Source organism: Sceloporus undulatus, chromosome 7, assembly GCF_019175285.1.
Source record: "Sceloporus undulatus isolate JIND9_A2432 ecotype Alabama chromosome 7, SceUnd_v1.1, whole genome shotgun sequence".
Lineage (NCBI taxonomy): Eukaryota > Metazoa > Chordata > Lepidosauria > Squamata > Phrynosomatidae > Sceloporus > Sceloporus undulatus.
The window spans coordinates 25,848,823-25,872,343 of record NC_056528.1 but is presented as its reverse complement, the minus strand read 5'-3'; the positions used below and the strand labels follow the sequence as shown (position 1 = coordinate 25,872,343).

Sequence of the window (23,521 nt, the reverse complement as noted above, 5' to 3'; positions counted from 1 at the left end):
CCTCCAGACAATTTGGACTTCAGCTTCCATCATCCCTGACACTTGACCAAGTTGGTGTGACCTCTGGGATCAGAATTTGAAAACAAATGCAGAACCAAAGGTTGGGACCACTGCCCAAGGGTGCATAGGGAAGCGTTTTCTGTAACGTTGTGTATCTTTGGCATTTGGTTCCAGTGTGAATTCTTGGATAAGCAGAGGGACCTTGGTGGTGGCAGTGGTTAAACGCTGCTACTGCAGCCACAAGGGTTGTGAGTTCGATGCCAGGAGGCTCCAGGGTTGATTCAGCCTTCCATCCTTTCATAGGTTGGTAAAGTGAGTATCCAGCTTGTTGGGGGCAATTGGCATACATGTTGCTTAGAGTGCTGACTTCACTGATAAGTGGTGTAGAGATGTAAATGCTAGATATTATTGGATTAGTATTGACCACTTCTGCCTCCGCTGACTTCTTAGTGGAGGACTACAAAGTTGTGCATATCACACCAAACTCTGTTTTGCGGTTGCAGGGAGCAAGAAGTGGCTGAGGTAGTCGACCCCAAAGCCCGGGCAAAGGCCAACTGGTTGCGGGCCTTCAACAAAGTCTGCATGCAACTCCAAGAGGTGAAGTATCCCACAGTTGACACCAACACACATTACCTGCCTTGGCTGAAAAGCCAAAGGAGGGAGATTTAGACTCCTCCATTTGTGTGTGAATCCCCCTTTACTTTACTGCCACAATACTGATCCTCTTCCCAACTCCATTCATTATGAAAGCTTCCTTTTTTATTTTTCTGAATTTTGTATACATGTACAATTTCTACCGCTTCACTGATCTCTCCCACACACTGACACACAAACATGCATTACTGTTGTGCTGTTGTCCCCAAGCGAGGCATCCATGTGATGTGAATCCATGCATGATTGCATCCAGATCCTTTACTTCTATTATTTTGCTGATACAGGATTATGTTTTTGTCCACACTGATAAATAATACCCCTTGAAAGAAAGCTTTTTAAATATCTTATATATCATAATTACTTGGGCCCCATGCTCCAGCGAAGAACAGCTCTTGGGGTGCTGTGCTTACATTAGGTTTTAACACAGATTTACAGTCTAGAAATGCAGGGCACAAAAAGACAAAAGGATGGGGATGGAAGAGGAGGAAAAGGAAGTAGGTAATGTATAAGTTACCCATTCCTATTAAGTATTTGTTCTTGCTCCTGTTGGAGTATTAGAATATGGGGAAATGCTCTCTGCTGCCCCCAAGTGGCCAATACAGAGAAATGTTCTCTGCTTCCCCCAAGTGGTCAGTTTAGACATTGCACCTTGGAAATTTGTAGACACAGACAAAAGCAGTCCCTCTCAGCTGCAGCACAAAGTAGCCTCTTCCTGACCCATTCTTCCCCATTGCTCAGAATGAGAGTGCATCTATACCATAGAAAGGGAATATGACCCCACTTTAACTGACCTGTCTGCGTCCTACAGAATCCTAGGATTCGTAGCTTGGTGTGGCACCAGCCCTCTTTGGCAAAGAAGGCCAAATAAGTTGTAAAACTACCAATCCAGTTATTCCATAGAATGGAGCTGCAGCACTTAAAGTGGTATCAAACTGCATTATTTCTACAGTGTAGAGGCACTCTGGCTCAGAACAGCCCTCCCTGGTATTGAGCATTTTCATTCCACACTCAATAAGGATAATATTGTCTTTGCTATTTCTCTCTCAAAGCAGAAGGCTTACTAAAATAATCTGAGGCTTCTTGCCATGTGCTCTGTAGTATTTTGCCTCTTCTTCCCTTTTAATTCTCTCCTCCACAAAAGTTGCTTTCCTTGTCAAAGTATGATTTGAGCACCGTTTTTTCCATATGCTCCCCAGTTTGCAGCTGCTGAGAAGCAAAGGCTGCTCATGCCTTTCCCTGTTGCTACACCTTTGTCCTGAGAGTAGAGGAAATTCCACATGATGAATTTCTAGTGGTTGTATAACTTCCCACACCTGTCTCTGTCTCAACAAGGTTACTATTATATTGGCCCTGGTTTGAGTTTATTCCTCCCCACAACTTACCTGTTGATCTAGCCTTCCCCTTTTGTCTTTTTCCTTTCGAGTTGCGTTAACCGTCTATAATTTTTGTTTTGTTTTGTTTCTAGACTCCATCCGCCATATTTCCCCCCCATTTTCTTTTGGCCCCCAAAGCTGTCCAGCCCTCAGGACAACACCCCCTTCCCGCCTTCACTTTTCAGTTGCTCAGCATCACCACCATCCTTTGTCTCTGGCGTCCCTCTTTGTCCGAGTTGCTGCATGAACCCAGGTAAGCAGTTGACGCTGGACTGAGAGTTTCTGCTACGGAGCCGGGAGCAGGGCTGGCATCAAGGTTCAGAGAGTTTTGTAGTGTTGGGAGGTGTGTGTGTGTGTGTGTTGTGTGCATTCACATCATTTCTGACTTACAGTGGCCCTAAGGCAAACCTATCATGTGGTTTTCTTGGAAAGTTTCTTCAGACGGGGTTTGCCATGGCCATCCTCTGTGGCTGAGAGAATGGGACTTGCCCAAAGTCACCCAGTGGCCTTCCATGGCCAAGCTAGGATTCAGATTCCAGTCTCTAGAGTCATAGCCCATAATCCACTACACCACACTAGGTATTATAGCCTTAGGGGCTATACATACAGCACCTAAGGGATGGCGTAATGACGCCCCTTTTGTAGCCAGATTGGAGCTGCGGCAACCTCATGCCACAGCCCCAATCTGGCCTTTCGAGGGCACAAAAAGGAGCCGCTCCTTTTTGCACCCTCAAAAGGGCACCATAGCTGCATTGCCGCATCTGTATGGCATTCTTTCGTATACGTTGCATGAATACAGCACCGAAGGAGTGCCATGACGTCATGCACCATGTGGAGCAGCACATGGCTTCAGGGTGCCCTGGAGGCCGAGCTGGGCATTGTGAGGACACTATGCCCCGACTCTGACCAGTGTGTACAGGGCCTTAGATAAAGATAGGGAGAGATAGAATGAAGAAATCAGTTGAGCTCAGGTCTCAGTAAAACAAATGAAACTCAGTAATTCCAGAACTAGAAGCCAAGATGGAGAAGATCTCCACAGCCTCCATGTATTTCCTTCCCTTTGGTGCTTGGGCTGGTGGGGACAAAAGTCACCTAAACATTGCAAAAAGCCAACATGATGGAGGTGATCGGATTGGGTTCCTTGAAAGTATCACGCACCTTCCTGGCAAAGAAAGCAAAAGGAAAGCTGGCAAAGGCCAGAAGTCTCATGTAGCTGAGGACAAGGTAGAACATCATATCTGAGCCTGAGCGGACAGGATATCGAAATAGTCAGCAAGCTATGCAACAAGTAGATTTGGTCCTCTTGAACCTTTCCCCAAATGAACCCACAACCTTGGTGCCTTATCAGGGAACTTTCAACTAACTTTGGCGCTTTCTGTTTTTGCAGGCGCGGGGCGAAGGAAGCGGGGAATCGAAATCCTTATGGTTTAAAGGCGGGTGAGTTATAGTTCTCAACTGTATGTGCAATTTGTAGCTGTAGAAATGCAACAACAACCCATGATACTCTCCAAAAATGTTCAGGCTCCCTGCGGAGGCTGCCCTGATCCCCTTTACAACAGGGCTGTTCTAACCACTGTTTTCCAGATGTTGAGGTTTGGAAATGCCCCATCTTTTCCTAGGGGCTTCTCATGTTCACACCTTTTTGCGTTACTTTCCCCGCACTGTTTACCCTTCTGTTCTGACTCCATTACCCTCCCTAAATTGATTTTCTATATATCTCCCAGTCTTTCAATTGTCATTGCCCAATGCAAAGCCACAAAAACAACCCATTTCCCTGGAAAACAAGCCCGCCTTATTCCAAAATCCGACTTCACTCAAAGGCAACCAGTGGTATAATGGTTAGAGCAGGGTTGGGATGTGCAAGATTTATTAACTTGCAATCCTGTGTAGCCCCGGTGTTGTCATCATTGTCATTATTGTTATGTCCCTTCAGGTCAATTCTGGTTCCTCTGCACTGTGCAGAATTAATCCAGATCACCCCCAAATTTTTCTCCTGCTTTGAACATGTTTGGGTAGAAGGATTGTTCTCCAGATGTGTCTCTCCTCCTCTCTTCTTATCTCCTATCCCTTTCCCCTCCTTCTCTGATCCCTTGACCCTTTTTGTCTTTTCTTTTTCCAGGCCTGGTGGCGGGTTGATCATTATTGATAGTATGCCTGACATTCGCAAAAGAAAACCCATCCCCCTAGTTAGCGATTTGGTGAGGTTTCTCTTAACGTCTCTCTTTTTCTCTCCTCTCCATCTTCCTTTCCAGCAGCTGGCTTTGTCTGCTCTAGGGTTGCTGGAGGTCTCTTGCGCACCCCTCTGGAGCTGGGTTAACGGAAGGAGGAAAATACATAGGATACATTATTATTATTAATTTCATCACCGTCACATTGATTACCTTGTTAATTAAGCAGTGTCCAAACGTTCCATCTTTATTTTACTGAGCTGATGGTTTCCCCTAAACCCCAAATTGAGCCAGAGTTTCCAGTCCACATAAAGGCAGGAATGGGACTCAGTTTTCGTATACATGGGGAGAACAGGGACAAAATCAAACCTAGGAACCGAGAGCATGTCCGCATGCTCCGAATCCCGCCTTGACCACTTAAATCTCCAAGAACCTTTATGGTTTATATACTTACCTGAAAACGAGGCCCATTGAGGTCAATGGGTCTTTCTTCTTAAGCACTGACGTACAGGGAGAGCTCAGCAAAGTTGTTCTTGGGGACTATAGTACAATTAACTACTACAATCCTTTAGCCAATATGGCTTATGGGTCATAGCCCCCCAACCAAACAAAAACTAATTTGATTTTAATACATTGTATAATTAGCCACATATATCTGATTTTAGGCTGCATTTCCACTACAGAATTGATGCAGTTTGATACTGCTTTATCTGCCATGGCTCAGTGCTATGAAATTCTGGGATCTGTACCTTGGTGAGATATTTAGCACTCCGGTGCTTCAACGAACTACATATCCCATGATCCCATAGAATGGCACCACGACCATTACAGCCGTGTTAAATTGCATTAATTCTGCAGTGTGGCAGCAGCCTTAGCATTAACAGGAAAATCTCAGTCTTGCACCAAGTTCCAGTTCCTAGAATCCCATTTGGGGAGCAGATGAGAAACCGTAACAGTGAAAGCAATGTGAAATCAAGAACCGTAAGCATGGAACGAAGAGATGCTTCCAGTCACTTTTCGGTCTTTCACAGCTCTCAAATAATGTGTTGATATTTACCACAATCAGCCTTTCCGTTCAGTCCAATGAGATTCAGAATGGTGGTTTGGAAGTGGAAAACCTTATGGCATCCCAGAATTCCCCTCTCTGGAAAACCCGAGGAGAGTATCTGGAAGGAAGGAACGTCCCGTTCTCCGTTACCGCGGCTCCAGGGTGCCCCATGCTGCATTTACATTGCCTTCTGCTTTGCTTTGCTTTGCTTTGCTAACCAGGCTTGTTTTGTCTTGTTTTCTTCCTCTTCTTCCTTCTGCCGCTACTGCTTTCTTCTTCTCTGTGATGCCATCTTGGCTGCGTTCTCCCACAGGGGAGCGGCGGTCAAGTTTCTGCGCTGCATTGACAGCATGCCTGACATTAAGCCCGGACGTAAATCTCTTCCGCTAGTCATCAGCGATCTGGTGAGAACGAGGTTACGGAGAGAGTGCACCCCTTTCCCCTGTGATCCCACAACCCTTCTTTGACAGTGCTTCCGGACTGGTGCAAATGAGAAGCAGAGGCATTCATGTCTTGGGTTAAGAAATGGGACAGTGGACTGGGTCCATATCATTGGGGTAGTGACTCCAGGTTTTAGTCTACACTTAGAGGGAGTTATCCAAGGTGCTAAGACTTTTCCAAAGTGCATTTAGCAACTTGGAGAGCTCTCCAAAGTACTGAGTATCCACTAGAGTACAGTTTAAAAAATCCTTTAAATCATTGATTCCCAAACTTTGGTCCTCCAGGTGTTTTGGACTTCAACTCTCAGAAATCCCAACAATCAGGGATAATGGGAGCTGAAGTCCAAAACCTCTGGAGGGCCAAAGTTTGGCAACCGCTGCTTTACAACTATTCAGAACATGGGAGCCACTAGCCACCACTGTTACAAAATAAACGCATATAAGGAGGTTCTTCGACCTGGAAATCATAGGGCCTGCAGAGGGAATAGCTTGGGGAAATATCCTTTTTAGGACTACAGCTCCCAGAATCCTCCAACCAGGATGGTCACGTTACTGTGGTGGATTGCGGAAATCTAAGTGTTGCAGTCCAACAGCCCTGTTGGCTACTGGCTTCGGTTCTGTCTCAAGCCATCCCAATGCTGATGGCTTGCAACTCTGAGTATACCTTACTTTTGCCTCTGTTGCCTGGGTCTGTTGGGAATTGCAGTGCAAAATAAGAACCTCCGTGTTGAGAGAGTTTGAAAGAGACACTAGGGAGACGGTTTGCATCAGGTGCTGCTGTTATAGGTTCTGTTTTAAACCTGGGTCCACTAAGAAGTCTGAGTCTTGTCTCCCTGCGTTCCTGTTTCCCATTTTCCTCCCTCTGAGACAACTCCCACATCTTGCTATTTCCCAAGAGATAACCACCGACTGCTGTCTAAACTGTCCCTTTTCAACATAGACTGTGAGCCATGGTAGATACCTTTCACTTTTCCTTGCATGCTCCCCTGACCACTTTGCAACAATTCAGCAGCAGAATATAGGTTTTGGGTATTCCCTTTTTATGTTACCCGATTTCTATTGAAGGCTGGCCATGGAACAAGACCAGGTGCAGGACGCCGGATTAAGCAAGAGCTACATGGTATGACCTAAAACATATTTTAATGGATTGGACAGATGCAAGTCCAGCTGGGACCAGATGTCATCCTGAAACCTCAACCTTCCTTGGCTGAAATGCCTGACCTCAAGAGCAATCCAATAGCATGGGTTGTTCCCCTGGATGGTCCTTAACTGGTAGACAAACCCAGTGCACTTCTCCCCAAGTTCCAAGAGAGCAACCTCCATAGCTCTGCCCCAAAGGCAAACTCTTTCCCTAGATCCTGACAAGGCTATTCCAGAACCCTACCCTTCACCAAAAAGGTGCCAAGGTGTACACCAAACTTTTCGACCCCCCCCCCCCCCGCCCTCACTACCTGCCATTGAACAGCTCCCTGTCATTCTAGTGAATGGCTACAAATACAGGCCTCTAATGCGCCTGAGCATCAAACTCCAAAGCAAGCAGCCACCATAAAAACCCATTTCCTGGGGCCTTTAGGTGGGGAGCATCAAATTGGTTTCAAATAGGTCTGATTCTGGAGCATAGGTCTTTTGGAATCTTAACAGGCCTGAGTTTGTGAAGTTGAAGGCTTTCATGGCTGGCATCTATAGTTTCTTGTGGGTTTTTTGGGCTATGTGGCCATGTTCTAGAAGAGCTTATTCCTATGTTTCGCTGGCATCTGTGGCTGGCATCTTCAGAGAATGCTGGCATGGAAGTATATATACCCCACTCTCTTTCATGCCAGCATCCTCTGAAGATGCCAGCCGCAGATGCTGGCGAAATGTCATAGAATCATAGAATCGTAGAGTTGGAAGAGACCACAAGGGCCATCCAGTCCAACCCCCTGCCATGCAGGAAATCCAAATCAAAGCATCCCCAACAGATGGCCAGCCAACCTCTGTTTGAAGACCTCTAAGGAAGGAGACTCCACTACACTTCGAAGGAGTTTGTTCCACTGTTGAACAGTAAGGGCTGTTCAACAGTGGAACAAACTCCCTCGAAGTGTAGTGGAACGTCAGGAATAAACTTCTAGAACATGGCCACAGAGCCCCAAAAACCCACAAGGAACTACTGTATAGGCCTGAGTTTGTTTCCCGTGGATCTATTCACTGCCCCCACTGACCTGGAAGCCAACGGGCGCCATTGCTAGATGCTGCTGAAGGTATTCTAATGCTTTATTCATATCCTATAGGAGTATTTTTTCCACTTCCTTCCTTCCTTCCTTCCTTCCCTCCCTTTGCTCTGGCTCGACTCTCTCTTTCTAATGCCCTGCTTCCTACCGCATCTCGATTCAACCATTCCTCTTCGGTCTTCCTTTTTGCCTGAGCTTCTTGTTCTTTCCTTTTGGTGTTGCCGCTTCCGCTTGTGTGCCTTCCCTCTCTCTTCTGCACCTTGGCTAGATAGTCTGGGTGCAGATGTGGATGTCTTGTGTTTGACCTGCGTGGGTGAAACTTGGGAATGGGAGGTGGATATTCCTGGCAATGAGTTCTGTGCATTCTGGGCTGGACACTCCCATATTGATTTATGAGATGCTCTGGTTGGTTAATATCCCTTTAAGAGAAGATTGTGGTGTTGCTGGTTTTTTAGTTTGCAGGTTGAGTCTTCCTTATCTGGAATTCTAAAATATCCCAAAATCCAAAATTGTCCATAGGTGCGGGTGAGATCGGTTTTCTGGGTGTTCAATGCTACACAAACTTGATTTCGTGCACAAAATCAATTTAAAAACATATTATGAATAACATTACCTTCAGGCTATGTGTACAATGTGCATAAGAAACATGAGTGGATTTCATGTTTAGACTTGGGTCCCACCTCCCTAGATATCTCTTTATGTATAGGCAACTATTCCAAAATCCAAAACTCTTCTGTTCCTGAGCATTTCGGATAAGGGAGACTCACCCCATATAAGTAATTCCTGGTAGTAATAAGAGGGCACCTCTGGTCAGTCTGGAGCATTCTTCCAGGAACAACATGGAAAGCAGCTGATATTCAGGGTATGATATATAAACCAGATAAGATTCGGTGGCTTTAAATCTTCTTCTTATTCCTGCCCAGAGTAAACCCAGTGAATCAATGGGGCTTACCTATTTGTTGACTGTAGTTGGGACAAAGAAGATTCAAGCTGCTTGGTCATTAGATGTCACTTTGGGTGGTCTTCCCAAAGAGGGTAGACTCCAACTCCCATCATCCCAGTAGGCCATTCTGGCTGGGGACAATGGGAGATGGGACATCCGAGGGAGCACAGGTCCCATCATCCATGGTTGGGGGGAACAAGCTTGATCCCCCAGAACTTTTAAAGAGGGGATTGGACTTTCTTACGATGGGGAAAATTAGGCAGGCATTTACGTTGTCCAGATCATATTAATCATTTCTTTTTTTCTCCTTTCCCACTCGTTTTTGGTCGCCACACCATCATAGGCTATGGTGAGTATTCCCTAAGTATTTCTCCCTCCCCCCCCCCCAACACTTATGAATCTTTCCCCCAATAAATAAATTAATGATGGATGAACTGTCCCAGTCTTGATTCAGAGTTCGCATGATATTCCATAAAAGATGGAATTGAGATGCTTGTGAGTCTGCCTTGACACAAGAAAGACTCAATCCTGTTTTAGTTCTTCCTCTGTGGATTGTTGATTCGGTGGTTTCTTCGCCTTTCTTTTCACAGTCCTTAGTCCAATCCAGGAAAGCTGGGATCACATCCGCACTTGCATCAAGCACTTTAAACAATGAAGAGCTAGTAAGTATCACAGTGTATACCTGACTTGAGGTCTGACCTGAGGTCCCTTCTTCGAATGTGTAACTTCTTTGTTTCGTTCCCCCCGCCTCCAGAAAAACCATGTTTACAAGAAGACCCTCCAAGCCTTAATCTACCCCATCTCTTGCACAACGCCCCACAACTTTGAGGTGTGGACCGCCACCACGCCCACCTACTGCTACGAGTGCGAAGGTCTGCTCTGGGGCATCGCCCGCCAAGGGATGCGCTGTACCGAGTGCGGGGTGAAGTGTCACGAAAAGTGCCAAGACCTCCTCAACGCTGACTGCTTGCAAAGTGAGGGCCGACTCCTTTCCTTGTGGGCCACAAGTCAGAGATGACTTGAAGGCACACGACAACAAACAAACAAACAAAAAAGTAGTGAAAATAATGACAAAAACCATGTCTCTTTGGAATCTGATGCCTAAATCCCTGTGCTTTTCTCTCTCTGCTCAGGGGCAGCGGAGAAAAGTTCCAAGCATGGAGCGGAAGACCGCACACAGAATATCATCATGGTGCTGAAAGACCGTATGAAGATTCGGGAGCGTAACAAACCGGAGATCTTTGAGCTTATCCAGGAGATCTTTGCCGTCCAAAAGGCGACCCATACCCAGCAGATGAAGGCTGTCAAACAGAGTGTTCTGGATGGTACTTCCAAGTGGTCAGCCAAGATCAGCATCACAGGTATCACAGTGACAGCCTTCTGAGTTATGCTCCATATATGCTCATGCACAGAGAGAGCCAACATGGGGTAGTGGTTGGAGTCCTGGGCATGATGCTGGGAGACCAGTCTTTGGATCTGCGCTTAGTCCAGGAAACTCACTGGGAGAACTTGGGCAAGTCCTGTTCTCTCAGCCACAGAGGAAAGCAAAGGCAAACATATCCATACAAAATCTTGCCAAGAAATAAAGACAGTGTGGTATTAGGGTTTAAGCGTTGGATAGAACTTCAGCAAATTAGGATTTGACTAGAAACCCCCTGGGTAACTTCAGTCAAGAAACACTCCCTTAGCCCCAAAGGAAGCCAATGCCAACCACCTTCTGAATAAATAGATTTCAGGATTTCACAAGCTAAGAATCATGGCAATTAAAATGGTATCAAACGGCTTAATTTCTGCACTGCAACTAGATATGCTGTATATACTTGACTATAAGTTGACCTCATATATAAGTCAAGGGCAAGTTTTGGGGCCAAAATTATGGATTTTGATATGACCCGTGGATAAGTCGAGGGTAAAACTTGACTTGTAATGAAAGATGTAAAGGAAAACAATGCCAAAGAATTTACAAAAGCCCAGCAGGCATAACTATTTGGGCGCTTAGTAAAGGCTGGATAGATGAGAGAGTAGAAGGGGGTCAGTGCGTCCAGGGCAGATTAAACTCTTGCCTTTCACCATATATGTATGCATTAAAATACAGTACTTATATTGACCCATGGATAAGTCGACTCATGTTTTTGGGGTCAATTTTTTAACCTAAATTTCTAGACTTATACATGAGTATGTACAGTAATACACTAAACATTACACGAGAGAACCACATAAGAAGCCAGTCCCTCTTGGCTGCCATTTTGATCCCAGAATGCCCCTTGGAATAAAGCAGATTGGGGCAGGATGTGGCCACCAGCTGATCAGCAGTGCAAGGTGGAAGCAAGGCTTTAAGTACAAAAACAATAGTCTTCTTTCCTGTCTGTTATCTACCACTAATCTTCTTTTCCTTTGCTTTCCCTGCTCCTGTCTGTCTTTGGGGATTTCCTCTCGGTCATGCATGTCTATGAATCACGTTGTTTGGATAATCAGTTGTCTGCGCACAAGGTCTGCAGGCCAAGGACAAAACTGGCTCCAGCGACCCATATGTTACCGTCCAGGTTGGGAAGACCAAAAAAAGAACGAAAACCATCTATGGGAATTTGAACCCAGTCTGGGAGGAGAACTTCCACTTGTAAGTGAAGTCTAAGCCCGCCACCCTTTTATCAGTGTCTGAGTTGCATCCCATGTTTTGGGACTCTCCAACGCAACTTTTTCTGCCTGCTTTTCCCACCCGACTGCAAAGGTGAGACAAGTAACACAGTGCAAACCATGTAGTATCCAAAATCGGTGCATTTCCCCCCTCTTATTATCTGATGCACAAAACCAGCAGAGCAAGAAGCACACTTGAACACAACCATCTCCAACATCATCCAGATCAATTGCAGTGGCAGGCGTTCAGGGTCACAGTTACGGATGCATAACCTATTGTTGCGCATCCATAACTGCTCTGTATTCACAATTGACATAACCTATATAGCCAACAGTTTTGGCACCGTTGCGTTTAGAGATAATGGGAAAGATTTACGTAGGAGGAACGCTCATGTTCTCATCCCTGTGTTGGGAACATTTGAGCAGGCAGACCTTTCTCTGGCAAGGTTTCTCACAGCATCGAGAATCCAAAATTCATCAAGGAGGAGTTATTGGCCTCCTTCCTAAAAAGGGGCCTCTGGGATGGGGATTTTACAAGAAGGGGGGGGGCGACCTTTCGTAAAGGGCTTACAAATCACAAGCAAAGAGACGTCTCCCTCTGCTGTACCTGCCTCTACCAGCACGGTCTTTTGGGGATGCAATTCTGATTTTAAACCTGATCCTGTATGACAAATGACAATGGGGGAGATGGGGGATACTAGCACCTATCCTGTTTTTCCCAACCCAAAATAGCAAAAAATAAAAACAAGGCGTCAGGAAAGCCTGCTCTGACTCCAGGCCCAAGGACAGCTAGCAGTCTCCAGTGGGTTGACCCAATCTCCGCGGCCAGAGCCCAACTGCAGAACAACTAACCAAAGAGATGAAATGGGGATTCAGCCAGCCCACAATAGTCCCAAGCCCTTGTGGCCACGCACACAGAAACAACACACACACACTTCTCTTTGCGTCTGTTTGACCTATATTCCTTTTAGCCTTTACGTCTGAAATCTGAATATTCCAAGTGATCAGTTTGGAATACTCAGAATTCAGGGACTGCCCGCATTTCTCCACCAACTGTTAATAAGGAGACCTTGGTCTGGGGAATTTATCATTAGCTCAAACAGAGGAGCGGTCTCTATCCTATGTATACGAAGGTAGCCAAGGTAATAGGTCAACAGAGACAAGTTTTATGAAAACTGAATACTGTTTATTATTCATTCACACATAAGACAATCATACACTCACACAATCATCCAAGAACTCAGGAATATAGTAAGTTAGCGTTGGATAGATAACATGAGGCTCTCTAATGGTTATATTCACCTGTATTGGCGGTGCTCCAGGTCCAGATTGATGAAGACTCAGCAACACGGAGGGGAAGGAAGGAGGGGGAGTGGATTGGAACTATAGCAGAACTCAGACTGACATGAAGCCTGTCTGAATTCTAACATGGAACATAGAGAAAAGATTTGAGGGACCTTAAATAGGCAAAATCTTGCCTCAGGCGAAGAGTTCTTTCCACATTTCAAAGCAAAGCCAATCTACATATTAAAGATTGCTTGATCTATAGAAGTCTTCAAGGTGAGAATGGTTCTGGCCTGGCAAAGCATCCTGGCCATAAATCTGCCTCAAAGGTGTAAATGACTCTTTTCTGTTGGCAACTCCTATCTGGGCCTCTTTGATCTATGTTTCAATAGCCTACGTGACCTGTCCGTCTTGCAGTGATGGAGAACTCTACGTCAGGTATCCCATCAGGCACTCTGCATAGGGTCATCAGAAGAAAAGTCATACACATTTAGGATTTTAAGGCACCAATGCTGGTAACAACATGCTCTTTTCCTCTCTAGTTTAGGGTTGGCTAGTTCTAGTGATCCCATCTTGATTGAACAATTATTCATGATTTATCATCTGAGAATGTCATCTCATGATATGTTCAAAGTATCTTAAGGTGTCATGATATGTCCAAAGTATTTTGACCCATCCTTGGGTTGAAGGACTCAAGGCTATTGGGATCATGCCCAGTTCCATGGTTCCTGCACTTCTGGCCCTCTCCCCTTGTAGTAGCAATCCAAGACACTGCTCATAGTTGGGAGTTGGATGTATTCAACAGCAATTGTCCATGACACTTATCTCCTCCCTCTCCCCCTCTTTCCCAACTTCCTTTAGCGAATGCCATAACTCCTCTGACCGGATCAAGGTTCGGGTATGGGATGAAGACGATGACATCAAGTCAAGGGTGAAGCAGCGCTTCAAGAGAGAATCTGATGACTTCCTTGGCCAGACGATCATTGAGGTGCGGACGCTGAGCGGAGAGATGGATGTCTGGTATAATCTGGGTAAGCCATTACAAATGTATAATATCATTATGGTCTTCATCCTTGGAAGGTAACTCCTGCTGCTGAAAGAATGTCAATAACCGTGTCTCCAAGCAGTGGTAACTGGTGGCCCCCATGTCAGTGGGTGGTGAATCCATTCCAGGTTATGGCTAGCTGCCCAAGGTTCATAAGCCATGCAGGACTAGGGTTCAGCCCCTTGGAAGCCCAGAGTGGATTCAGGGTCCCATTGACATGGAAGCTACTAACAACTATTCTCCTCATCTCTCTCCATCCCTTTATTCTTTCAGACAAGAGGACGGACAAATCAGCTGTGTCTGGAGCGATCCGGTTGCACATCAGCGTGGAGATAAAAGGAGAGGAGAAAGTGGCACCATATCATGTGCAGTACACTTGCCTGCATGAGGTGAGTGTGTTACACAAAGTAGCATTGGTTGTATAGTGTCCTTGTTTCAGATATACAGTGAGCCCACTATAAGATCCACTGTGAATTCCTGAAGACCTCAGCAGTGGATTGCCAAAGGGATCGGATATTGTAGTTGCCGTTGGCGGGTTCCAGACTGCCCAAAAGTATGTGCTCGGCATGTACTAGGGTTAGAAAGGGGCGTCCTTTCCGGATGCCCCTAACCCTAGTACGTGCCGAGCACGTACAAAATGGCGGCGCCCATTCTACATGGCCGCCGCCATTTTGGCGTAGCGGACGCTTATGCAGTGCGGAAATGACACCACAAGTGTGCCATTGGTGCCTTGCGGCATCATTTCCACGCCGCAAAAAGAACCCGCTTTTTGCGGGTTCTTTCCGCTGCGTCAGGGAATCGTGCGGTTTGTCCGCTGCGGTTCCCTGATGCAGCAAACACCGGCGCTGGCAGACTGCCCTTTTGGGCGGTCTGTAAAGCGCCATTATTGTCTTGTCTTGGAGGCCAGCTAGGGACAAAATATGAAGCCAAATTTGCGTTTTTAATTGATTTGTTATGTTACTTGCTATGTATTTTGTATTTTGCATTGTATTTGATATACATTTGTATTGCTATTTTTATTGAAACTGTTAACTGTTATGCATTTTTGCTACTGTTGTAACCCACCCGGATTTTACGTGATTGGGTGGGCTATAAATAAATCATTGTTATTATTATTATTATTATTATTATTATTAGTCCACACAGTACAATTCACTTAGAAGCCATATTCAACTACCCTACTATTGTTTGTCTGACTCCTGCAATTTTATTTTTACCTCCACCAAATGGTCCGTTAGAACCTCTTCCATTTTGTGACGGACATCCAAAACAACGGCGTGGTGAAGATCCCAGACGCGAAGGGAGACGATGCTTGGAAAGTGTACTTCGACGAAACAGCTCAGGAGATTGTGGATGAGTTTGCTATGAGATACGGAGTGGAGTCCATCTATCAGGCCATGACGTGAGTCCATGTACCTTTTCCTTAGAAGTGGTCTCTAGATGACACTCATCTCCTGAGTCCATCAGAAATCATAATTGTTGCTCTAGGCCACCAAATCCACTTCGACTTACAGCAACCCTCTAAATGAGAAACCTTTTAGAGATACCATTATAAGCCATTCGGCTCAGGTCTTGCAAACTTAAATCATCACTTTCTTGACTGAGTCCATTAATCCCTGCTGTGGTCTTCATCTTTTTCTCCTGCCTCCAACTTCTCTCAACATTGTCCTCTTTTCCAGTGAGTTTATGTCATTCTCACAATATGTCCAATGTATGACTGCCTATGGTTAGTCAATTTTGGCTTCTAGGGAGACTTTAACTCTGGGACCTATTTATTATTTATCATCTGAGAATGTCATTTCATGATGTGTCCAGAGTATGATAACCTTTGGTTGGCCATTTGGGGCTTCTGGGGAGACTTTTACTCTAGGACCTATTTATTACTTATGATCTGTTAATGTCATTTTACGATATGTCCAAAGTATGACAGCCTTTGGTTAGTCATTTCTGGAGAAAGTTTTGCTCCGGGACCTATTTATTACTTATGATTTGAGAATGTCATCATATGTTATGTCCAAAGTATGGCAGCCTTTGGTTAGTCATTTGGGATTTCTGGGGAGAGTTTTGCTCTGGGACCTATTTATTATGTATGATCTGAGCATGTCATCTCATGCTATGTCCGAAGTATGGCAGACTTTGGTTAGTCATTTTGGGCTTCTGGGGAGACTTTTGCTCTGGGGCCTATTTATTACTTATGATCTGAGAGCATAATGCCACTTCTAGGCACCCCAAGTTATGGATCACCCATGGATCCCTGGGTTGTGCCTATCTCTGGAATACAAGCTCAGCAATGGAGCAACTCATCCTGTTTTCTTTTCCTCTCTTTCTGTCCTTGCCCGCTAGGCACTTTGCCTGCCTCTCCTCCAAATACATGTGCCCTGGGGTGCCCGCAGTCATGAGCACCCTCTTGGCCAACATCAATGCTTACTATGCCCACACCACTGCCTCTACCAACGTCTCTGCCTCTGATCGCTTTGCCGCTTCCAATTTCGGGGTAAGTCCGATGGTGCGTAAACAATTATTTCTTACTCTTACTGTCTATGCTTTCTTTGGGGGGAGGGGGTTTTGCATGGTGGCGGAGGGAGCCTTAACAAAAACATCACCACCGAAAGCTCTTTATCACCATTCTTGAATTCACAGTTCCATCAAGAGATTTAGGCAAAATTTGGCCTGTCTGTCTGGGGTGGAGTTTACCTAGGATGTTTCTGCATATGCAACACAGTTGACAGTTGGATAAAAAGGGAAAAGAAGCAAACAGTACATGTATCCAGTTTGAAGACTACCAGAATTATAGTACAAGTAGACTATGATGCAGTGTGACTTAGAGTAAAAATTATCTTCAGATAGGACCCTGTTTTTCAGAAGGGGAAAGACAACTGACCAAAGAAAGACTGTGGGAAAACTTGCCAATGCAAGACTGTGGTGACTTTTTGTTACTGCCCCTTCTAGGAACATGGCAACCTGAAACCCGACCGAAGCCTCCTGGTTTAGCAGTTCCCAAGTACCCAAGTTTTCAGAAAGTCATCATTCTCTTTTCCTAATAATTAATTAATGGATTTTGGTTTTGAGCCACTAATAATTAATTAATGGATTTCATGTTTGCTCTGCCTTCTTTCCACCAAGGAGCTTAAGGTGGTTTATATAATTCCTCCCCCTAATCCCTTATCAAGATAATTTTAAGGCAGCTATGTCACAAAAAATGGTGTGATGCTAGATACATCATGCAGATAACTTGTGTCATGCCAAAATTTCAAAAGGTTTTTTTTGCACTAGTTAATTCAAAGGCCTGCCATTTCTAGAAGCCAAGATGTAAGGACTGCAATGACTCCTCATTTTGTCCCTAGTTTTCCATATTTCAGAATGCCTTGCAAGTATTTGCAACAATGCTTGTGCTTCTATCAATTTAGGCACAACTGGCTCTTACACCAGGAGGTCTTCCAGCGGGTAAAAGGATGAGCCGTGTGAAAGAGATGTTGCAGAGTCCAAAAAGAAGGCAAAAGGGGAAGCTATTCCTGAGGTCATTCCCTGTAGTGCAACCTTTAATTTCATTTTATCCCACTTACAACTACGCTGCTCCATAATCCACACGCTCCAGGTGGCATACATAGAACTATGGGTGCATCTACACTGTAGAAACAATGCAGTTTGACACCATTTGAACTACCCTGGCTTCGTCCCACAGAATCCTGGGATTTGTAGCTTGGCATCAAGACTCTTGGGTAGAGAAAGCCAAAGTCCTTGCCAAACTACACATCCCAGGAATCCATAAGATGAAACCGCAGCTCTTAAAGTGGTGTCAAACTGTCTCATTTCTACAGTGTAGACGCACCCTTTGTCTGCTGTTAGGTCTCAGGTGTTTAGTGCAATGAACAAAGGACCTTCCGTACTTTGGAAAAGATGTGGAGAGCAGAACACAGAACGCATACAATTCCTAGCTAATAGGTCTCCTAGTCCAACCCTCTGAATACAGACAGGGCAGCGGTCTAGCAATCAAAGCTGAAGAGAAACAAGTTAGAAGTAGTAGGAATGAATCGACAATGACTTGTATCCCCATTTCCCCCGAGTAGAGTCTTTACTGAGTTGCTCTACCTTTTCTGGAGTATTAGTAAAGCTCTGATCCTGTCAAGACTTATGGTCAGGGTTTATGCTGCTGCTGCATGCCTTCAAGTCATCTGTCGGCTTAGAGTGACCCCACGAATTTCACAGGGTTTTCTAAGGCAAAGGATCCTCAGAGGTGGTTGTGCCAATTCCTTCCTCTGAAATATAGAAGATGTTCATACCAGCGCTTACCGTGGGGTAAAATGCAAGTAAAATGTCAGGGAAGCGCATGTGTCTCAAAGCCTGGCATGCTTTCTCAATGGTAGGGAATCATCCCTTCGCTTCCAGTGTCCCTGAATCATTCAGGGAGCAGCAATTTCCTATGAATGCAAAGTTGCTGCTCCCCGAACGATTCAGGGTTGCTGGGGGCTAGAGAATGATTCCCTGCCATTTAGGAAGCACATCAAGCTTGGTATGAAAAGCTTCATAGCTGACAGGACCTGGGATTTGTTGGCCTGCTTAAACCAAAAGGTCTTTGTCTGTAGGCGAAAGGGAAACACCAAGGAAGCCATCCTCACCTCCTGTGGCAGGGAGATCCAACATTTGGGAGCAGCCTCCGAGAAGGTGCTTTCTCTCATGTCCTCTCCAAGCGAGCCTGTGATGGTGGCAGCTATAGATCTCCCTTTAGGTCTTAAGAGAGATGTAGGGTTTCAGATAGTTATCATTTGCACTGGGGGGAATGACCCTGTATCCTATTCCCTTTCCAAATGACTCTGCCGCTCTGTTTTAACTTTAATGGGAACGTTCAAAACTCTTCCTTGTATGTGTGTGTATGTTTCAAAAGTCAACTCCTGGAGGCATGTTCACACACTTTTTTTTCTGATTTGGGGGTCTCAAAGCCAATAGACGCTCCTCAGCATCTTCACTCTTGAGCAGTGGTTTCTTCTTGCCAAATGTTTGAAGAGTCCGCCGAGGGCGATCCATGGGAAAATAAATTAAACTAGTGGCAGATGATGGCTGCTATATCAGTGGAATGGTGAATCCAGCCTATGTTTGGATTTGCTCTCAATTGAGCTGTCCAAGGTGCTAAGCCTAGTTTGCATCTGATTTTCAGCACCATGGAGAGGTCTCTTAAAGCCTAGATTGAAGCCTGGAGTGAATTCACTGTTCCGTTGATATAGGAGTGACCAGCCACCACTATAGCAAATATTGCATAAATTTGGGGAGGGATGCAATATCCTTGACCATGTGTCTTAACAAGCCTCCACTCACACTTCTGTATCTAGTCAAATGTCTGTTCTGCAGTCAGGGGTTACATGTAGGCCTTGGCAGCGAGTTATCTCTTTCTGTTTTCGTGTCTTGAGTCGCAGCTGCAGAAAAGAAATGAACTGAAATTTGAAAATCGTTTTTTTGATACAGCGAATGTTAGGCTTTGTACAAATCTTGTTTCTTTCTTCTTTTTCCTCTCAGAGAGCCTAAAAATTGGGCGTTTTCCCTCCCCCCCAAAAAATCCAGACTGTGTCGCTTTAACCCTCTGTGTGCCATGGCCGGTGCTAAGGCGTGCTACGGAGGCTGTGTTGTGGCGGATGTGCATCTGTGCTCTTTTTTTTGCAAGGATCGCTTCTCGTTGTCTCTTGTGCCATTAGTGCTAGAGGGAGAGGCAGGGAGAGGGGGTGGGGGGACGTTTGTGCCAGGGGTGGGCAAACAGGGCTGAAGGTGGGAGGGTGGGAAGAAGAAGAAGCGGAAACGCAGCCCCTTTGGAAGGAAACCACTAGGAGTGCAGGGCAGTTGAGATTGGGGATAGAAAGAGGGTTTGGAAGGCCAAAGCAGGGCTGGAGAAATGTAGAGTGAGATTAGGGGTGCAACTACACTGTAGATATAATGCAGATACACACGTTTCCAGAGAGAAGTTGTAGCATAAGCTTAGTTAGGCTTGGTCTACTTCCTCAGTTGCATCTGAGGAAGGAGACCAAGGGCCAGAACAGACAGGCCAGAATAAAGCCGCTTTGAGCCACTTTGGAGGTGTGCTGCTTAAATGATGCATGTGTCCAAAGAGGTCGGAAGCTGTGCCGAGGCCTCACTCCAGTCCTAAAGACTGGAGCACACTTTTGGCACAGCTTCTGGCCTCTTAAGATGCATGTGTCATTTAAACAGCATACCTCCAAAGTGACCTCCAAAGTAGCTTTATTTTAGCCTGTCTGTTCGGGCCCCAAGTCTACGAAAGCTGATGCTACAACTTCATCCATGCAGTCAGTCTCTCAAAGGTGCTGCAAGTTACCATTGCGTATTGATATTCCAGCATAACACAGCTATGTGTCTGCACTCCACTTACACACAGGCAAATAATTGTATGAAGAAACTGAACCACATCCAGGGCATGGGTAGCTAGATATGAAGCAGCACATTCATGGTTGGGTGGCTGAGAGTTCAGTGCGGTAGTGAATCGGTTCCGGATTTTGGCTCACTTTAAAACAGTGATTCCCAAACGCTGATCCTCCAGGTGTTTTGAACTTCAACTCCCAGAAGCCCAAGCCAGTTTGGGCAACAGTCAGGCATTCTGGGAGCTGAAGTCCAAAACATCTGGAGGAGAACGTGTTGGGAACTACTGCTTTAAAGGAACTCTCCAAGGTTCTGAGGCTTTATTTAAATGGAGTTCAGCACCTTAGAGAGGTCCTTTAAAGCCTAGCTTAAAACCTGGGTTCACCACTCCATTGATATGATAGACCCCAGCCACAGCTAGAGTAGTAGATATAGAATAGAGTAGAGAGCAGAAACAGTAGGTAGTTAAAAGGTGTGGGCTGGCGTGCCCTATAGTTTCACTGGGAAAATGTATGGGGGGGTGTCTGTTTAGAGGGGGCCTTCCCCCATGGATGACTCCTCTGGAAAGGATTGTTTTGCCGTTTGCATGCCATGTTGCACCAGCGCTAAGTCCTGTGTCCCTTCCGCTTTGCTCAGGAGTCTTGGGGAAGGTGGGGAGAGGGGTAATGGTGATGGGAATTACAGTACTTGACTGGGGAATCCTGCCTGGAAAAAAACATGCAGCAGTCTTGTGAGGCTAGAGCATAGCATCGGATATATCCCTTTCCTCGTTGGGAATGAAATGTACCAAGCTGGGATTGCTCTGGGGTGCATAGGTGTGTTTTAAGGTTGCCTCCCTTGGGGGCCAAGTATCTAGGAGAGGATGAAGGACATCCTAGTCCAACAAAACAGAGATTTCTTACATGTTATGGTGTAGGGAGAGCTCATAAGATCAGACTCCCATCCAGGAGTGCAATGATAAAGGCTGAAGGGTAGGCAGTCGTCTTGACGACCTGCAACATAGCCAAAAAGAGTCCAAAAATTCAAGCGACTGGGTTGATCCATATTGACAGACCGTTCGGTGAGCAGGTCCTTGGTAAGGCTAACAGCTCTTAAGTGCAGGTTCAAGACCAGGCCACCCCAAATGCAAAAGATGGGATAGTGAACAATATGTTGCTGCTTTGAAAACTCATTCCTTTCATCTTAGCCACCATGAGGATTGCACCCAAACTCAAGAGAGAACAGGGGAGTCCAAGTGTGACCATGTTAAAGTCCATCTTTATCAAAATGTCCCAGTCCTCCAAGCTGGGGCTCCCTATACAATTGCTGAAGTCTCTAGAATTACGTCCACAATTCACTTCAGCAGCCAGAGATGGTGATGGCCAAAGTTTGAAGTCGCACCATCTTCTCTGGGGGTCTTTACCAACAATCTCAGACACCCTGGAGGCACTTGGTGGTAAGAGAAGACTATTCCCCTGTGAAATCAAAAGCTTTCATGACCAGCATCCATACATTTTTGTGGCCTTTTCGGGCTATGTGGCCATATTCCAGAAGAGTTTATTCCTGACGTTTCGCTGGCATCGGTGGCTGGCATCTTCAGAGAACAATACACAGATCAACATATAAATTGCTTCCTCTCAACCAACAGTATATATACCCCACTCTCTTCCATGCCAGCATTCTCTGAAGCTGCCGGCCACAGATGCTGGCGAAACATGTGGAATAAACTCTTCTAGAACATGGCCACATAGCCCGAAAAGCCCATAAAAACGATTCCCTTGTGCTCGATGCTGCCACATCCCAACTTCTCTTTGTCCAGCCATTTCTGGAGCTCCATTTAAACCTTGACTTTGCCAGATCTTGGAGTTCAAGGACTCATAAACATCTGTGGCCATCATAGTAGATAGAAGACAAGAGGTTGAGTGGCCACCAAAAAGATTAGCAAGAGGTGGTGGAAGAAGACGAACAAGTTGAGCCAAGCCTTTTAGAGCCAGAGGAAGTACCCTATTGCACCCGAAAAATCCAAAGTAAATTGCAGTACCTTCTTGCAACCACTGGGGGAGCCCTAGAACACTGGAGTGCAAGGGTGCCCCCTTTTGGTAGCTAAAGGGCTTGCAACCAATGTAAGGCATCTGGCACTTTATAACATTAGCCTTTTCAAAGGGACTGTCCTTGACAACCCAGTCCAGCCTTTCTCCAACTTGGGTCCTCCAGATATTTGGGATTGCAGACCCCCAGACTCTTCACCATTGCTAGGCTACTTCGGGGAGTTGGTGTCCAAAATATCTGGAGGGCCAGAATTTGAGAAAGCATGGCTCTAGGCCACAAAGTGAGGATGAAATATAGAGAAAGAGACTCTTTGGTGATCTCTAAGGCGCCTTTCAACTCTCCTTTGTCTCATTGGAGCCAGTTTAGAGTGATGTGCGCTGACTCTCAACCCATAAATTTGAGATTAAAGGGTTTCCGTGGCCTGCCATTGGTTTTGGGGTCAACTCAAGTTGTCCTTTGCTCTTGACCTGTAATAAGAGTTCCACCTGGTCAAGGATTCACTTTGGGAAAAGACTCATGAGGTTGTGGGATTAGGGATATCCAGAAAAGTATAAATTTAACCAAGCAAACCGCCCTTAGGATAAGTGTGTCTTGGGCTTCAACAAGGAAAGAATCCATCTTGGTGTCACACAGTCAGGTCCCTGCCCCAAAGTGCATGCAGTTCCCCCCCCCCCTGTGGCAGGTTGATTTCCTAATATTGACAGGTGCTGCTGTTTAAGCCCAGTAAAGTTGGACCTATTTCAAGATCTCAGGTGGGGTGCATGCATGCCGAGGGTGGGTCAGAGCCTTCCCATTTTTAATTTCATTTACCTGCTTCTGGGGCCTGTCTCTTTCCACAGAAAGAACGGTTTGTCAAACTGCTGGACCAACTCCACAATTCCCTTCGGATCGATCTCTCTATGTACCGGGTAAGGATGTGCAGATGGTTGGGGGGACCATTATTGCGCAAGAATTATCCCATCCCTTTAGGGAGTATGTTAAGTCCCTTTCCTTGAATGCTCAGCCTTGGAGTTAATTTTTTGAAATAGTAGGTTTCTAGTTCTTTGTGTTTATATGTGCCTAGCATGTCCCCAGTCAACTTATGGTGACCGAATGAGTTTTATAGGGTCTTTATAGGTGAAGTGGTTTTGCCATTGTCTTCCTCGGAAATAAAGCTTACAGCACCAAGTATTCCTTGATGGTCCCACATTCAAATACTAACCAGATCTGACACTGCTTGACTTCCAAGATCAGACTGGATCTAGTGCCTTTAAAGTATTTAAGCTGGCTAAGACATGCATAGGATTTGATTTATTCTTTCACGTCTCCCCTTTTCTGAGCTGAATTTGGCAATTGTCCCC

The 23,521-nt window shown here is 45.6% G+C and overlaps 1 protein-coding gene across 8 annotated transcripts in view; it reads left to right on the top strand.

Moving 5' to 3' along the window:
- The first annotated feature begins 507 nt into the window (after positions 1-507).
- LOC121936444 (protein unc-13 homolog A) overlaps positions 508-23,521 on the top strand; it is a 51,547-nt gene continuing 28,533 nt past the window's right edge. Inside the window, exons 1-14 of one of the 8 annotated variants that reach the window (XM_042478691.1) lie at positions 513-597; positions 2,120-2,280; positions 3,415-3,464; positions 5,557-5,647; positions 9,177-9,182; positions 9,424-9,495; positions 9,588-9,807; positions 9,967-10,194; positions 11,309-11,450; positions 13,613-13,782; positions 14,070-14,185; positions 15,035-15,198; positions 16,140-16,302; positions 23,021-23,089. In XM_042478691.1, the coding sequence (XP_042334625.1) occupies positions 5,594-5,647; positions 9,177-9,182; positions 9,424-9,495; positions 9,588-9,807; positions 9,967-10,194; positions 11,309-11,450; positions 13,613-13,782; positions 14,070-14,185; positions 15,035-15,198; positions 16,140-16,302; positions 23,021-23,089 (1,404 nt within the window). In that variant the 5' untranslated portion in view covers positions 513-597; positions 2,120-2,280; positions 3,415-3,464; positions 5,557-5,593. Of the gene's footprint in view, positions 598-2,119; positions 2,281-3,414; positions 3,465-4,146; positions 5,648-9,176; positions 9,183-9,423; positions 9,496-9,587; positions 9,808-9,966; positions 10,195-11,308; positions 11,451-13,612; positions 13,783-14,069; positions 14,186-15,034; positions 15,199-16,139; positions 16,303-23,020; positions 23,090-23,521 lie in introns of those variants that run through there. The other 7 variants (XM_042478692.1, XM_042478688.1, XM_042478693.1 and 4 more) reach the window with 7 other exon arrangements.